Source organism: Muntiacus reevesi, chromosome 22 (assembly GCF_963930625.1).
Source record: "Muntiacus reevesi chromosome 22, mMunRee1.1, whole genome shotgun sequence".
Classification (NCBI taxonomy): Eukaryota; Metazoa; Chordata; class Mammalia; order Artiodactyla; family Cervidae; genus Muntiacus; species Muntiacus reevesi.
Window position 1 is genome coordinate 20965134 of NC_089270.1, and position 18521 is coordinate 20983654.

An 18521-nucleotide genomic window follows, 5' to 3' on the forward strand; every position below is an offset into this window, starting at 1 on the left:
TAGCTACTTCTTCGACACATTTCAGATCTCTATATGTTGGAGTGTCTTAAAAATCTGTCATAGAACCTCACTCTTTTTACCCATACTCTCTTCCTGGTTACTTTGGCAAGTTTATGATTTTACATACCATTTAGAAGTTGTAAAGAATCTGCCTGCAATGCAGGAGACCTGGGTTGGATCCCTGGGTTGGGAAGATCCCCTGAAGAAGGAAATGGCAACCCACTCCAGTATTCTAGCCTGGGAAATCTCATGAACAGAGGAGGCTGACAGGTACCAGTCCATGGGGTCACAAAGAGTCAGACGCGACTGAGTGACTATTACTAGATGTTGATAACTTTCAGATTTATATGCTAGCCAAGACTTCTCACAATTTCCAAACCAATATATGTAAATGACCAATCCACTTCTCCACTTGGCCATCTAATAGGCATCACAAAATTAATGTAGCCAAAATAGAACATTATTGATTCCTGAAATAAGTTCCCAAGTCACACTAAATGCCACCATCATCCCCACCTGTTCAAATGATAAGCCTAGAAGGCATCCTAATTTCCCCTTTCTTTAAGATTTCACATCCAATCAATCACTGAGTCCTGTGTGCTTTGCCTCTAAAACAGACACGATTCAGTTGAGATGAACTTCCCTCCATCTCAACTATAACCATGCTGTTTTAAGAGTTTCTTCTTTTGCTGATTGATTATAAGAGCTCCCTAACTTATCTGCTTGCTTCTGCTTGACTTCTTCCCCATATTATCCTACTGTACACAGCAGTGGTGAAGTTAATCTAAAGTGGAAGCCATATCAGGTCACTTTTCCACTTAAGATCATCCATCTATCGACTTATCACAGTAATAAAAGAATAAATATAAACATTAAAAAAGAATAAAATAGAAATTCCTTATAACCTGTATGGTCCAGCTTCTGACCTTCTCTCTGACTTCATCTGTCTTTATAATTCCCTTCAATAATTACCTTCCAGTCATTTCAGTTTTCTTATCATCTCTTGACTATGCCATGACTGCTGTTATCTTGGGAGATTTTAATACATCTTCCTTCTTAATGGGATATATTGCACCCTCTCAAATATTTATCTCTTTGGGATGTCTCACTATTCACATTCCATGACTATCTTCCTCCTTTCATTCCAGTCTCAACAGATGTAACCTCCTTAAAGTGATTTTCGTGTACACAGTAGCTAAAGCAACCAACCACTGTCTATTCAATCTCTATATCTGATATTCTAATTCTGTGCTCTTCATAGCACCCATCCAAAGTTGAAATTAACTGTTCCATTTTTGTTTTGCTCACCTATTCTCTATCTCATGCTCTAAAATACAAATGCTTTAAGGTCACAGATTCTTCAGTGCCCCAGTGTCCCAGAGACTAAAATAGTTCCAGGCTTGAGCAGGTGCATAATAAGCATGAATTTGGAAAATGGATCAGTCAGCCAAGAAAATACACAGGTGTTATCATTTAAGAGGCTGTTATAGTAATATATTTAAGATGTGATGGGGGTTTGAATCTAGATAAATGCTATTTGAGATGGCGAAAAGTGATGTAATTTGACATATTTAGAAGAACTTAGTAGCTCATTCAACATGGGTGAAAGATAATTAAGTTTATTATAACTGACATACTTCTGATTGAGTAAATGAATGAATGACGCTGCTATTCATTGTTAAAGGAAATACCAATGGGATAGAAAGGTTAAAAGGGCATTTTTGAGAGGCATTATACCATTTCAGAACAAAACATGGGCCTCGGGTATCTAAAGCTGTTTGTGTTTTTTGGTGCTACTGCCTAACCATGGGCCATTTTTCAACCCTAAGAAACCTGACTTCTGTCCTAACTATGGATGGAATTTGTTGTCAAGTATTTTTTAAAGTGAATGTTCCCAAACACAACAGATCCTTTTTCAGACCTTATCCTGCTTGATCACTGATGATCGTTTGCTTTTTCTTGAAGGTCCTTACCATGGATTACTATGACACCACATTTTTCTACCTGTCTTCCTCCTTTCTAGCTGCTCTTTCCAAAAAGGTTCAGATAAATTCCAACTTTTCTGTTGTGATTTACAAAGTCCTCCAAGTCCTCCAAGTCCACTCATATCTCCAACATCACCACCTTTAAATTTCACTCAGCCCACTTCCACCAACAAAGTTTCCCTGATTTCAAGTCCAGGATCATTGTATACAATTATCTAACCAAACAGTGATATTTTTTTCTTTCTGAAGTACATTGAGGATTTTATCTGCATGTGACATCTTCAAGTCAACATATGGCAAAACCAATACAATGTTGTAAAGTAAAATAAATAAATAAATAAATTTGAAAAAAAGAAAAATACAATTTTTTTAATTGAGAAAACTTTGGTAAAGGTAGACACTCTTATAACATATTTTTCTGTTGCTCTAAAATTTGCATCCTGCTACTTCTGATTCTTTTCCTGTAAGTCACTCATTACAGTTTCAGCATGAATATTTGTCTTTTTTTACATACAGAAGACTGTTATCATCAGTATTATATTAGCAAAGCATGAAAGTAAATATTCCAAATAATATTAGCAATTTTAAATATCTGATTTAGCACAAGTTTTAATAAAGCAAAAGCATATCCTCTTTGGATGACTCAAAATCATCTCTCTCCATTATGTGGTTTCTATCACAGCTCCCAACGTAGGACTAGAGGGAAGACTTTATCTTCTAGAGAAAGCATAAAATCAGGTACACAGTGGGAAAATCTTCAAGATGAGTGTATAAAATGACTTGGAGAAGTGTACTAAGAGATGGGGCTGAAAAGAAGCAGGAAGTTTCAACATAGCAGTAGCACAAAATTGGAGATGACAACCAGTCTGCCACATATAGGCATTTTCTCCACAATATGCAGAATGATACTAATATTTTTTACCATGTAGCTACTTCTACAGATATAAATTGACATAATTTTTCCACATATATTCCTATAACATATTCTAATAATAAAGAGCTCTATTATATCCCTCATGAATTACCTTTCAGAGAGAATATTTAAAATTACATTATTAACTAACTAGATATTATATACTAATGTGCCTTTAAGGTATACGTTTTAAATCTCTGAATGAAATGTACTCACGCTCACTTTTCCACTGCGATTGTCTTCTTCTCTCACGGCCAGAGCCTTCAGAAAATTATCGTGTAGGTCTTTACCAGCACTTGTTAGTGTCCTAAAAAAAAAAAAAAAAAAAAAACCAGACTTTCAGTTTTAATATATTAGCTAAGCAAAAATATTGAAAATATGCTGGGTACAAAAAAGTAGCCTTCTTTATTTCAAGTGACAATTCCTTCAACATGAAAACTACATATAAACAGTATACACAGTACACAATCATAAATCACACATAATTATAATAAACTATCAAATTCTTAAATTTAATTTCATACAGTTATAGAGTCTTTATTTTAAAATAATTGGAATCAAGATTATAAATAATATCAATACTCATGCCAGATAGAGTTAATTGCACTTACATGTCCATTTTATTCTTTTATCATGTCATAGAATTTCAAACTATGTATTCTCCTCACTACCCACAATAATTTAAAATGGACTATAATTTAAGCACGATTTATTTAATGTAATAAAAGCAAAATATTAGCCACTTAGCCCAATTCAGCTACTGGAATAGAACACTATTTTAGCTCTATGAGTGGAGATATTCAAGGCAAGACAGGAAACTAGGTTGTCCTGGTCAGATAAAAGAAAACATTAAGAATTCAAGAGAGAAACAACTTTCTCTGGAAATAAATTTCAAAGGAAATTCATCACAAAGACCTTGATCAAGCAACACTGAACCACAAAATAAAGAGTTCAAAAGTGATTACAAAATAATAATCCTTTCTTTATTTGGCAATATTCTATATATTCAACAAACATTTCTACTGTGTGTCTATTATGAATCAGAAGTATACTAAGGACAAATTAATGAGATATGATTCCTGCTCTCAAGCTGCCTGTGGTCTCATAGAAGTCAGTAGATACAAAAACCTTATAATATCATACTGTGTGATATAATAATAGAGATACAGATGGGTTTTGAGTTCATAAGAGAAATATCTTAGGTATTCAAAGAAAAGATACTTAATCTTAAGCTTTAAAGCTATCACTGAACTAAACATTAAAAGATGAGACAGCATTAGTCAGTTTGAGGGAGGGGGTAGTGGAAGAGGGAAAGAGTTATGAGTAATTACAAAGGAATTCAAAAATAGAGATGAAAATCTGCCAGGTACCTATTAAAGTGGAAGTTAGTCACTCAGTCATGTCTGACTCTTTGTGACCCTGTGGACCGCAGCCTGACAGGCTCCTCTGTCCACAGAATTCTCCAGGTAAGAGTACTGGAGTGGGTTGCCATTTCCTTCTCCAGGGGATCTTCTCAACCCGGGGATCAAACCCAGATCTCCCACATTGCAGGTAGACCCTTTACTGTCTGAACCACCAGAAAAGCATTGGGTAATTATTTAAAAATTAATTGGGTAATCATTACCCTTGGGTAATTATAAAAAAAAATCAGAGAGTAAGTACAGGAAGTGAGAGAGAAACCATATAAAATTAACAAAAGCTAACATATTTATAGACATACTGTTGTAAATATTTAGTAAAGGTCACTCAGCTAATTAGAGCAGACCTATCTTCCAACCCAGGCAGTGTGGTTCTAAAACTCATTCTAGTAACCAACAGGCCATGCTGCCTTTCCAGGAAGCCCTTATATACTACATTAAGGAGCCTGAACCTTGTCTTCTAGGAGATGTTGAACCACAAGGGTCATATGCAAGGAAATAAGATGATCAATGTTGTATTTTAGTTATAGCATCCAGTGGTTGTGATAAACATAACCAGGAGGATAACCACACTGGAACTATTAATTAGAGAGCTTTGGTAAGAGATAATGAAGATGTGACTTAAAGCAGTGGTGGTAAGAATAAGAAGAGGTAGATCTGGCAAATACTTAATAGGGAAATAGACCTGGTGATTTCTTTTTCTAAATAGTTAAAGAGAGATTATTGCCAGGTTTCTTTAAATCGATATGGGCATATACAGCATGTAACCTAATGATTATTTTGTTGAACAATACATGCAACTTATTAAACTAATCATAACTTGTCAGCTTCTTCTTTTCTAGTTTTATATGCCTTAGCTTATAGTATCAGTGGACTTCCCAGGTGGTGCTAGTGGTAAAGAACTCACCTGCCAATGCAGGATATGTAAGAGATGTGGGTTCGATCCCTGGGTTGGGAAGATCCCCTGGAGAAGGAAATGGCAACCCACTCCAGAACTCTTACCTGGAGAATTCTGTGGACAGAGCAGCCTGGCAGGCTGGGGTCCACAGGGTCACAAAGAGTCAGACACGACTAAACTGACTGAGGATGCACACACGCATAGTACCAATATCAACTAATAATCAAAACACCTGTGTGTGTGCATGCTCAGTTGCTCAGTCATGTCTAATGCTTTGCAACTCCATGGACTGTACCCCACCAGGCTTCCCTGTCCACGGAATTTTCCAGGCAAGAATACTGGAGTGGATTGCTGTTTTCTATTCCAGAGAATCTTCCTAAACCAGTGATCAAATCCATGTCTCGTAAATCTCCTGCATTAGCAGGTAAATTCTTTACCACTGGGCCACCAGACATCTAACTATACATAAAAATAACTATTAATTGGTACTAATGGAGAATCATGTGTTTGAGAAATTTCTCAATTTGTTGTTCCATTTAAAAGTAAGGTGAGGGTGGGATGTTTTGAAAGAACAGCATGTATATGACATATGGTGAAACAGATCACCAGCCTAGGGGGGATGCATGAGACAAGTGCTCGGGCCTGGTGCACTGGGAGGACCCAGAGGAGTCGGGTGGAGAAGGAGGTGGGAGTGGGGATCGGGATGGGGAATACGTGTAACTCTATGGCTGATTCATGTCAATGTGTAACAAAACCCACTGAAATGTTGTGCAGTAATTAGCCTCCAACTAATAAAAATAAATGGAAAAAAAAGAACATCTGTTTGTAAGAGACTCATGTCACTTCCGCTCACATTTTATTGGAGAAAGAAAGTGCCATGCCTGAAATCAACAGAATGGAAAAGAATAATCCTGCCTAAGGAAAAGTAGTAAATATTTGTAAACAGTATCCCATGTACCGATTGCCTTCAACAGCATAACCAAAGATGGAGTGCAAAGTTCAGTAAATAAGAGCAATAAAGAAAACAATTTGTGAGTAAAATTTAAAGGTACAGAAAACGTGTTCATGCAATTGATTGCATTTTAACCAAATAAAGACCCTTTTGGACAGTATGATCACTAAACTTAGCTCCACAGCAAAATATCTTTCCACAGACCCACAGAACATCTAAAAACTATGGTTGAAGAAGTGATATAGACTTCGGTGTGTGTTCTTCTGTAATAGCTATAGACACTTGTTGGTTTTGCCTTCCTGACAACCCTTCACATTTTTTTAAAACGGAACCCTAATTTTTATTTCGAGGGCTTCCCAGGTGGCACTAGTGGTAAAAGAATCCGCCTGCCAATGTTGGAGATGTGAGATGTGGGTTTGGTCCCTGGATCAAGAAGAGCAGAGGAGCCCTGTGGGCTACTGTCCATGGATCACAAAGAGTCAAGACACGATTGAATGACTGAGCACACAAACACTTTTTATTTGGAAAACGGTCCCTCTCGCATTCTTTGCTCTGGTGACACAGTCAATGGTACCCACTCACTCACAACTCTTGCTTTCCAAAGCTCAGCTGATGAACATGCCTCAGACTTACCCAATGTCACATCACCTCAAGGGAATGCATATCATAAAGAGACAGATCCAAGGTTGTGAAGAAACTGGAGTTGTATTAAGCTGAATTAAGCTGTCCTTAATTTCTACTAGACAGTCTCATCATTCAACATTTTCCTCGAATCTACAATAATCAGTGTCCCTCCAGTAAACCCCCTTTTATATTTAGTTCGTTGGAATTGGTTTCTACTGTTCACAACCAAAACTTATAATTGATATGATGGTTATCCAGTTCAGATACTGCAGAGCAACAAATACTGTTTGATTCCACTTATACAAGATACCTAGAATAGTCAAGTTAATAGAATCAGAAAGTACAACAGTAGATGACAGGGGCCAAGGGGTCAGAAGGGAGGGAGGGGGAATGGGGAGTTAGTGTTTAATGGGAACAGAGGTTCAGTTTAGCAAGGTGAAAAATTTGGGAAATGATGAGTGGTGAGAGCTGCACAGCAATGGGAACGTACATAGTGCCACTGAACTGTACAGTTAAATATAGTCAAAATAGTATGTTTCATATTATGTGAATTTTACCACAATAAAAAAAAAAATTTAAGTTACTTTAGGGGGTGGTCCGAAGATGGTGGAGGAATAGGACCACTTTCTTCCCCACAAATTCATCGAGAGATCGTTTGAATGCTGAGCAACTTCCACAAAACAACTTCTGAACACTGGCGGAGGACACCAGGCACCCAGAAATACAGCCTATTCTCTTTGAAAGGAGGTAGGACAAAATATAATAGACACACACAAAAAAGAGACAAAAGAGTTAGGGACAGAGACCCATCCTGGGGAGGGAGTTGTGAAGGAGGAGAAGTTTCCAAACAACAGGAAACCCTCTCACTGGCAGGTCTGTGGGGACTTTTGGAATCTCAGAGGGCAACATAACCAGGAGAAAAAAAAAAAAAAACAATACTGCAGCAGTCCTAAAGATTTCCGTATAGTAAGTCTATGCCCCAATTTTCCCATCCCCAAACACACCTTATTTTGTTGTAAATCCTTAGAACATTACAGATAAAGTCCAATCAGATTACCAATCTCGAGCCTAAACATTCAAAGTAACCATCATTATCATTTTGCACACAGCCTTCAGTTATTTTCAGTTGTTTATGTCTATACTTATGTACCCATAAAAGTATATATAGTATCAATATCTCTTTGTGAGTTGTTCATTTTATTACATATCTTGCAACTTACTGTTTTACTGTATTGTTGTTATTGTTCCTAGGAATAGATGTTTATGCGAGTGTCAAGGAAGATCAAATTTATTCCCAGGTTTATGAGACATGAAAAACCTCTGGAATATAAGACTAAATAAAAAGAGTTTATAATTGGTTTTAGTTACTGCCACTTTGGGATTTTCGATTGTTTTTAACTAACTGTTAGCGTCTCAGTCATGGCCAACTCTTTGTGACCCCATGGACTATAGCCCTCCAGGCTCTTTTGTCCATGGAGTTCTCCAGGCAAGAATACTGGGGTGGGAAGCCATTTCCTTCTCCAGGGGGTCTTCCTGACACAAGTCTCCTGCATTGCAGGCAGATTCTTTAACATCTGAGCCACCAGGGAACCCCTATTTCTAACTAGACTTAATCCAAACAAATACTTTCACCATATGAAATGCTCACCCTTCTGACAAAGATGTTGTAGGATTGGCTTGATGATCAAATTAGACTTTAACCTAATCTGTAACATACTGAAGATATCCCAGGAGACTGCACAACTTATCAAATTAAAATGAATTGCTTTTTAAATAGTCAAAATGTTAAATATTTTAAATGGAAACATGAGATAATGGAAATTAAACTGAAATATAAGACAGGACATCAGTCTTTAATTCTTATTTACTTACCAACTGATTAGTCCAAGTCATCAAGTTTTTCTGAACCTGGGTTTCATGATGAGTTGAATAATCTCTAAGTAGCCTAGCAGCTGTGTGTGTCAGTTGCTCAGTTGTGTCTAACTCTTTGCAACCCCATGGACTGTAGCCCATGAGATTCCTCTGTCCATGAGATTCTCCAGGCAAGAATACTAGAGTGGGTAGCCATTTCCCTCTCCAGGGGATCTTCCCGACCGAAGGATCAAACTCTGGTCTCCTACATTGCAGGCAGATTCTTTACCGTCTGAGCCACCAGGGAAGCCCTAAACTTTTAATTTAAAACAATCGTACTCCATCATCAAGCACCAAACATCATTTATTTATAATCAGTTTAAGAAATGTGACTGCCAAATTGACAATACCTTAAGAGAATATTGTTCCTATTTAATATTATTCAAGTCTTACATACACAGACTTACATCATTTCTTATAACCTCTGTGAGGAAGATAATAGTATTTTTGTTATATAAACTAGGAACAGAGAGGATACAGTCTAAAAACCCTAAGCTATTTGTAGCAGGGTAAAAAAAGTTATATAAATAATCAATTATTATAACATGCTACATCTGAGAACCTGAAACTTCTCAGCAAGAAGAAATACTGGGAAAGAAAGGTAATACAGACTGTGTAGTAAGGAATTCTTAAATCTTTAACATGATTTACTCTTACTTAACTAGATTTATTTAACAGTCAGTGACCTGAGAAACCTTGCTTAAATAAATATTACAAAAGGAGTCACTTCCTTAAGAAGTGAAGTATTTCTGTTATAAAATCTGAGGGTTATAAGTTTTAAAAAGGCAAATACTCCATCTGTGTTGTTTACACTCCACCACACTTTCAAAATGGGGTAAAAGTCATATGTATGAGTTAATTTTTACCAACCTTATTTAATCATTAACTAAATGTATTTATATAATTCTACATGAATGACTCTAAATATATTCTTAATCCTCAAAAATTAAGCTACTGGTTTTATGATTTAATTATGTTGTTTAAATAACCCACATTCACATTTCATATTTCTGGAATTTACATTCAACTCATTAGTACTTGTTTGAAAATGTGTTTTAATTTAACCTCTCTCTACCTCAGTTTGTTTAAAAGGATGTTTTTGTATATTCGGTTTGGAAACATTAAGTGGAGAGTAAAATAAAAAATAGTAAATGGGTAAAATATTTATTATAAAAACTCTATAATATTATCTTCTTAAGACACAAGCACACTAATTTATGAAAGGGCAGTTTTTCATGAGTAGCTTTAATTCCCATGATAAGTTTACTGAGACAACGATTTGTAAGTATGTGTATTTGTATGGTCTCAAATAATATAACTTTGATTGATTTTTTAAAGGCCAAAATAGAAAAAAGTTGTTTGCAAACTTGATAAAAAATATATAATTTCAATTAAAACAATGTGTGAATTTTTAGATAATTCATTTGAGTGTTTCAGCATGAAGTGTTTTTATAGTACTTTAACACAGTCTTTTACTTTGTCAGGGAGAGATGATTCTGTACTTTTCCAGGACAGCATCATACATTTTACTTTTGTCCTTTGCATAAATCAGGAGAAGAAAAATCTTACTTTTCCCCAAATAAAGTGTTTTGTAACTATCTTTTAACTGATAAACCCTCATTTTCCTTTCCTCAATGTATTATTATATATTTGCAGGGGCTCTTCCCCACCCAGGGGTGGAACACACATCTGCATTACAGGCAGATTCTTTGCCATCTGAGCCACCAGGGAAGCCCAATAGTCAGCTCAGGCTGCCATAACAAAACACTATGGTACTTACCATACCATAGATTGGGTGGCTTCAATAACAGAAGTTTATCAAGTTCTGTACATCAGAAGTCTGAAGTAGGAGTACCAGCATGTTCTGTACCTGGGGAGAGCTTTCTTTAGCCTGCACCTGGCTGCCTTCTCACTGGGTCCCCCCACAGCAGAGAACAAGAGCAAATTCTCTGGTGTCTCTTCTTAAGTGAACACTAAACCAATCACGAATGCCCCGCCATCAGAATCTCCTCTAAACCTAATTACCTCTCAAAGGTCAGTCCCCAAATACCATCCCACTGGGGGTTAGGTTTTCAACATATGAATTTGGTAGGGTCAGAGTCCGGGTGGATGGGGTACACAATTCTATTTATATCATGTTTTTTTTCTCTCTTCAGAACTCATTTCCCACCTTTTTTTCTTGCAATATTCTGTCTTGCTTGCCTTATCACTTCTTTGGTACAACTTGGAGCTATTTCAGATTTTCTTTTATCCTATGGAGAATGTTAGCAAGTTTTACCTCTTGAGATATGCTAGATTAAGTTACGACAGACAGTTATTTGTTCCTCTCCAGCTATCTTTAGCAAGGTGCAAGCAATTTCAAGTCAGGTAACCACAAAAAAAAAAAAAAAGGCCTAAATGACAGACCATGGGAATTTGCCTCAAATAGCCTAGAGAAAAACTTCCTGTTTCTTATCTTGAATGTGAATTTAAACAATAATATACTCATTATAGGATTATTTTAACCTTTATATGTGTGAAATATAACTAATGAACATAAAAACAGCAAAAATCTTAAACATAGAGTTAATCAATTATTTCAAAGCCAACCCCTGTAACTTATCAATGAGTCAAGAAACAGACCAATGACAACACTCTAGAACTCCTATTATTCATTCCTGCTGATAACTCCATCTCCCATCACCACCATCACCAAAGGTAACCTCTTTCTCACTCTTACGAAATCCGCTCCCTTGCTTTTGGCTTATATGTCTTCAACTTTCATGATCATCATTTCCTTTTATCACTTAAGTAACACTGTACCCCCTAAACAATACAATTTAATTTGTCTGTTTTTGAAGTTTCTACAAATGGTATCATGAAGTATGTGTTTTTTCAATTTTTTTTTTCTTTTCATTAATATGTTTGTATGTTCCACACATCTTGATGCATGTGGTTGACTCTCATTTTCACTGAATTCTTTTATATTAATATACAACTATTTATTTACCATTTTTATTAACATAGACATCAAAGTTGTTTCTCATTTGGGTCTATTATAAACTTGCTGATAGAATTTCCTATACATGTGTCCTGAGCAGAAATTTCTCTAAGAAATGTAGCTAGCAGTGGAATACCTGTGTTGTAGGATATTTGTAACTTTAACTTTACAAAACAATGCCAACTTCTTTCCAAAACACTTGAACCAACTGACAGTACTATTACCAGAAAATGAGGGTTCTTTCTGATTCACGTGAACATAAGAGTTCCTTTTGATCCACATCACTCCCAAAATGGTGTATTTTAGGAGTTTTTAATATCAAGCAATTTAGTGTATTTGTACTAATGTCTTGTCATGCCTTTAATTTGCTTTCCCCTGATTACTTTTATGTTTTGTATGTACATTTTATGTTTGATCTACATGTCCGCTGAATAACAGAAAGAATACCAGAAAATGTATAGAAGGGGGAAAAAAGCAACCAGTGAACAATTTCAAGTCCTTTCCTTTGAGTATAAATTCAATAGGAGAATCTACCTTTAATACCAAGGGATAGTTTTCTGAAGATTCAAAAGGAAAAAACAACAGTGGAGCTAAATCCAATGTGGGGTTTTTGAGTCTCCTGTATTTTCTTGTAAGCTATTCTTGATGGCTTTTCTTTCTTTCTTTTCTTAAAATGTAATGGAAACAATGTTCCTCAGGAGTCAGGTCAGTCAGGATTACATTTAGAGAGATTTATGAATGCAGAACTTTTACACTACATACTATGATTTCCATAGAATTTCCAGGAGGTCATCAATTTATATTCTAATAACTTTCAGAGAACGAGTAGAATACTTGAGGAATGAGGTTCATTTATTGGTAAGAAGGAATGAGAATCAAATTTCCGTTAGGAAGATGAATGGCACCACTTTCCCACCCTTTTCTGTGTGAAAGAGTTTTTAAGTTATCAAACGTACAGTAAAGCTCTCAACATCTCTGGGAAAAACTTTAACTGTCAGAGGCACACAGACGAAAGACGAGAAGTGCTAACATGCACACGGGACAGCTGTTTCTTTTCATTTTCTATTTTGAGGAAAACCCAAGTGGGAGTCCTGAAGTCTGTGGTATCTTACATCAAACTCCACTCCCCCTGGAGGAAAACTTGCGCTTTTCTTTGAGGGGACAAAATGGTTTGGCTTCTGTGTGAGAAAGTGTCAATGGACTCCTCATTTCTTGGTACCTTTGGCAACTTTATTGAGTCAGTTCTTAAATATGGTAGGTTAAGATATTCTCACACTTTGAGGGGAGAAAAAAGACAACTTAGAGAGGAAATAAAAGTTCTTAGTTTCTGAATGTGTTTGCTTTTGTTCTATAAACATTAAAATATAACTTCGCTTTCACTCTCCTCTGAGAGGCAGCTAGATCTTTTATCTGGTTTGAAATATACTCCCTGATCTCCTGGTTATATTTATACAAGCCAATGAGAAAACAGAAAGCAGGGAAAATAACCCCGTGTTTGATATACTAGCCTCTAAACTCTCTATCTTCAGGCATCCGTCTTACTGCTTTACATCATAAAAAATATATTTACATTTACAATAGAATGCTGAGGTCGGTCATGCACATAAGACTTTAGAAAGCTTAAGGTCTTAAGGCTCAACATCTTGATGCTATTTATACCTAGGCTCTATGTGTGTGTCTCTTGTTAATAATGTTTGAAAAATTCTATATAAGAAGGAAGAGAATCTGATATGACGAAATTCCAGGGGGCAACTACTCACCAGAGAAAAGCAGTCTAAGCAGAAAAGCCACGCTGCGTTTCTCAACAACCATATGAGGCAGGTAGAGACTTTTAAGCATCAAGACAGTCGGTACTTAAAGCAGAAGAGTATACAGATGAGGGGGATACAGTAGGAGGGGGGATACAGAAGGAGAGGAGCATCCACGGGGGACCTCGGGGAGAAAGATACCTAAAGAAGGCTGTTAGGGAGCCTTGGTTCCTGTTGTCCCCTGTATGAACCCCTGTGTTACCCTCCCAATAAAAATTGCAGCACTGGGATGTAATTCTGACCCTTAGTGACAAAGAAGAGTTTAGAAAAGATGGGACAGCATTAGAATGGGGAAGGAGGAGAGAGAGACAGAGAGAGTCAGACAGAGAAATAAGTTTCCTAAACTGCTATGCTAAGGAAGATTCAGCAAAGCTCTAAGTCCTTGAACCAAAGCTAGCCAATAAAGAGTTATGGCTTCCAGATATGTATCCACCCTTAATATTCCTGCCACACTCAGTCATTGGGGGAAAGCAGCCTATGGCAGGTATGGCATGGGTGCAAATGCACAACAGGTTTCAAAGAGCATCTGACGGGGCCCTCGGTGAATTACACTCCTTATACAAGGTACGTTTTTCTTACAATCAGTCTCCTTCCATCCAAAAGCAAAAATCCTGAAGTTCAAAAACACCAACATAAAAAATCATTTTTACTGTTGTTCAGTCGCGAAGTTGTGTCCAACTCTTTGTAACCTCATGGACTGTAGCCTGCCAGGTTCCTCTGTCCATGGGGTTTCCCAGGCAAGAATACTGCAGTGGGTTGTCATTTTCTTCTCCAAGGGGTCTTCCTGATCCAGGAATTGAGCCTGTGTCTCCTGCATTGGCAGGTGGGTTATTTACCACTGAGCCACCAGGGAAAGAGCTAATAACTCATTCACTTTATCATAAGTAGAGTCCCATAAATAAAACTGCCAATATATTGTCATCAACAATATGCTTTGAAAATACTTTAAGACACAAATGCAGATAGATCTTTTTTTCCCCCTTTAGGTTATATCCCATTAGGGACGCATGACCAGATAACTGTGTTTTAAAGTCACCACACTTGGGAACTTCCCTGATGGTCCAGTGGCTAAGATTCCATGCTTCCACTGCAGAGGGCATGAGTTGGATCCCTGGTTAAAGAATTAACATCCTGCATGATACGCAGCATGAGTAAGAAATTTCAAAATTAACAAAAAAAATAAAGTCACCACACTTGAAAAAGATACCTTCTTTGTAACTGTGATCCCAGTTACATATACAATTAGGTTCATTTATTAATTTTATTTAAGTTTTTAAGATATTTAAAATTTTTTCTTATGACTATAGAAAATATTCTTAGAATCCTAAAGTCAAATCTACAATGTAGAGATTTTAAAGAAGCCCAGTTTGGATCTTCCTTTGTTTTTCCTATCCTGTTCTATTCCCTCCCTTCTATATAGATCCTCAATTTAAACAAAAGGATTGACTTTATATTGCTTTTTTTAATTGCTATTTTTCAAAGATAAGCATATCTATCTATTATCTGGCTAGCTTTATATTTATTTTGTAAATAGTAGCATCTTATACCCATTTATCTCAACTTTTTTCACTTACATTACAGTCAGAAAATTATGACATAGTAGTAACAGACAATGTCACTCCTTTCTTAGTTGCATAGTACTCAACTATATGGATATATTACAGTACAGTCACTTGGCTTCTGATGATCATTTGGGTTGTTCCCTCTTATATGCTAAGACAAATACCGCTTTAGTGTATATAGCTTTGGGCATAGGTCATTTCATATTTTTGCAAGTATATTTTTAGGATAAATTCCTAGGTGTAGAATTCCTGGTTAAAGAATGCATGAGTATTTTATTTTGTTGAATATTATCAAACTCCTTCAATAGGCTGGGCCATTTGGTAGTCCTTTCTGTCATTTATAAGACTATCATTTACAAGTTTATGCATACTCTCATCAACAAAGTATATTCCAAAGCTTTTAGGTTTTTGCTGATTTCATAGGTGAGAAACTAACTCAGTACATTTTTTGTATTTATCTTACTATAAACAAAACTGAACATATTTTCATACATTTGCATTTCACCATTTGATGAAGGATCAAAACAGAGGAAGAAATAGCTGGTGTAGTACAGTTATATTTTGACATCTAAGTTTTGAATCTCTTCATCTGTCTCTCCCTATGCTCCAATCAAGATGTGTGGGTTTTCCAAATACACTAATCATAAAGTATCTGTCTAGACCACTGTTTTTTAAAAAACTTAATGGACCTTCTTCAAAATGGAAAAAAATTGCATCTTCCATCCTACATAATCACATGCATTGTGCTCATGCCATCCCTCTCAACAGGAGTAGTCCTTTTTTCTTCACCTCCTTGAACCAGATTATTCTGAACAATGGAATACAGGGAAGTAACACTGTACCAGTTCTAAACTCAGACTGTGATTGAACTGGCATCTTCTCTCCATCTCTCTTGGAACATACTGTCTTAGAAGCCAACTGCTGTGTAAGCCAACTACACTTAAGACATCCATGCTGTGAAAAGCCCAAGTCACATGGAGATAACCTGAAGCAGGAGCTGCCACTTGGAGAGAAGGAGAGAGACGGACACCGGTAGACACAGTACTGAGGCATGACCATATCCGTGAAGAGGCCATATCGGAAGTGGACCCTCCAACCCCAGCAGCCGCAGAGTCTATTGAGCAAAGACCAGATTTCCAGACAAGACCTTCCTGAAGTCCTGACTCACAAAACTGTGAGTAAAACAAAGCAGATATTTAAAGCTGTGCTGTGCTTGGCATAAAAAGAGATAATCAGAATACAGATTTACTTAGAAGATGAGGAATGAAATTTATTTCCTATGGAAATAACTGAACCTTTATGTTTATGTTCCAAATAAATGATTCTTACATTCAGGGAATGGAAAGCCACATTTTATTTTCATTTATTTTTCATTTCATACATTTGTCGACCATTCATAGCTGGCTATTCATTCACACAAGCTCTAATAAAGCTATTGGATATAGTAATAAACTCTTGTTCGAAATGTATTTAAATTTTTGTAAAGTCAGCTTTCATGTTAGCAAAATATTTCCCTTTTTCTATAATTCTTTTTCTCTCTAGAGCTTCCTTTGTAATATTCTAGGCCATACAATACTTTGGAGACATTTTAGAAGACTTTAAAGTCTAGATAATAAAATAAACCACTCACTTCCAATAAAAAGCACTACAGCCCATGCTATTCTGATTGGGACTTTCACCTGGCTGGCTCAGAGTTGGTGCCATAATTACATATATTTTAGGAAAATATTTAACAGGTCAGGGCCAGGGAAAGGATATTTTTGTTTTTTTTATTTCCATCTGTAGGCACTGTCTACTTCATTGAAAGCAGAGTCTATTTGACCTGACCTACTTGCTGTCATGTCTTACGGACTATATAGCCCACCAGACTCCTTTGTCCATGGGGTTTTCCTGGCAAGAATACTGGAGGAGGTTGCCATTTTCTCCTCCAGGGGATCTTCCTGACCCAGGGATTAAACCCACCTCTCTTGCATTGCAGGAGGATATTTTACCACTCAGCCATCAGGGGAGCCCAGAATCTATTTATACTTCCCCAATTATAAAAGTAATCAGTTGTGGTAACCCATGTTAACCAGGACCATATTCCAATTTAAACAAGCAATATTTTAATACATTTTATGAACTAACGTCTCATGTGTGTGTGCTCAGTCACTTCAGTCATGTCCAACTACTTGTAACTCTATTGACTGTAGCCTGCCATACTACTCTGACCATGGGATTTTCCAGGCAAGAATACTGGAGTGGGTTTACATACCTTGCTCCAGGGAACCTTCCCAACCCCAGGGATAGAACCCGTGTCTCCTGCACCTCCTGCATTGCAGGCAGATTCTTTACCCACTGAACTACATGGGAAGCACATCACTTACTTGTTAGGTTGCCCCAATAAGGAAAACAAACAGGAGCCTATTATTTGAACAACTATTTATATCTAAATACTTTCTTGAAAGGCAAAGAATTGTATTATGTCTTTAAGCGAACAGTTACAGTTTCTTTAAAAACATTAATAAATTAAAAAAACATTGACATATATCTTAAAAGGCAAATCTTTTATACACAAAAATGCAAGTATTAGTCATATGAAGAAGTCTTAGGTTTAGTATTAGAGGAATTGTACTCATAAATTTCCATGTATAAAACTAAAATCTATTCCAAGGGGAAAAAAATTTAACACAAGATATTATTTATAGTACATTTAGCTGATATCTGGACTAAAAATACATATGAATTAGATAACAATGTATATGTTGTCAGATAAACATATTCTATTTATGTATATCCTATACACAAAAGAACTGTACAAAAAAGATCTTCACAACCCAGATAATCACAATGGTGTGATCACTCACCTAGAGCCAGACATCCTGGAATCTGAAGTCAGGTGGGCCTTAGAAAGCATCACTATGAACAAAGCTAGTGGATGTGGTGGAATTCCAGTTGAGTTATTTCAAATCCTGAAAGATGGTGCTGTGAAAAGTGCTGCACTCAATATGCCAGCAAATTTGGAAAACTCAGCAATGGCCACAGGACTGGAAAAGGTCAGTTTTCATACCAATCCCTAAGAAAGGCAATGCCAAATAATGCTCAAACTACCACACAATTGCACTCATTTCACACACTAGTAAAGTAATGCTCAAAATTCTCCAAGCCAGGCTTCAGCAATATGTGAATCGTGAACTTCCAGATGTTCAAGTTGGTTTTTAAAAAGGCAGAAAACCAAAGATCAAATTGCCAACATCTGCTGGATCATTGAAAAAGCAAGAGAATTCCAGAAAAACATCTATTTCTGCTTTATTGACTACGACAAAGCCTTCGACTGTGTGGATCACAATCAACTGTGGAAAATTCTGAGAGATGGGAATACCAGACCACCTGACCTGCCTCTTGAGAAACCTGTATGCAGGTCAGGAAGCAACAGTTAGAACTGGACATGGACCAACAGACCGGTTCCAAATAGAAAAAGGAGTACGTCA

At 36.6% G+C, this 18521-nt stretch overlaps 1 protein-coding gene across 2 annotated transcripts in view; it reads right to left on the reverse strand.

Moving 5' to 3' along the window:
* Positions 1–18521, reverse strand: part of CFAP299 (cilia and flagella associated protein 299) — a 623215-nt gene that overhangs the window by 373951 nt on the left and 230743 nt on the right. For both annotated transcript variants that reach the window (XM_065914730.1, XM_065914729.1), the window contains exon 3: positions 3115–3205. In XM_065914730.1, coding sequence (XP_065770802.1) covers positions 3115–3205 — 91 coding nt within the window. The remainder of the gene's footprint in view (positions 1–3114; positions 3206–18521) is intronic.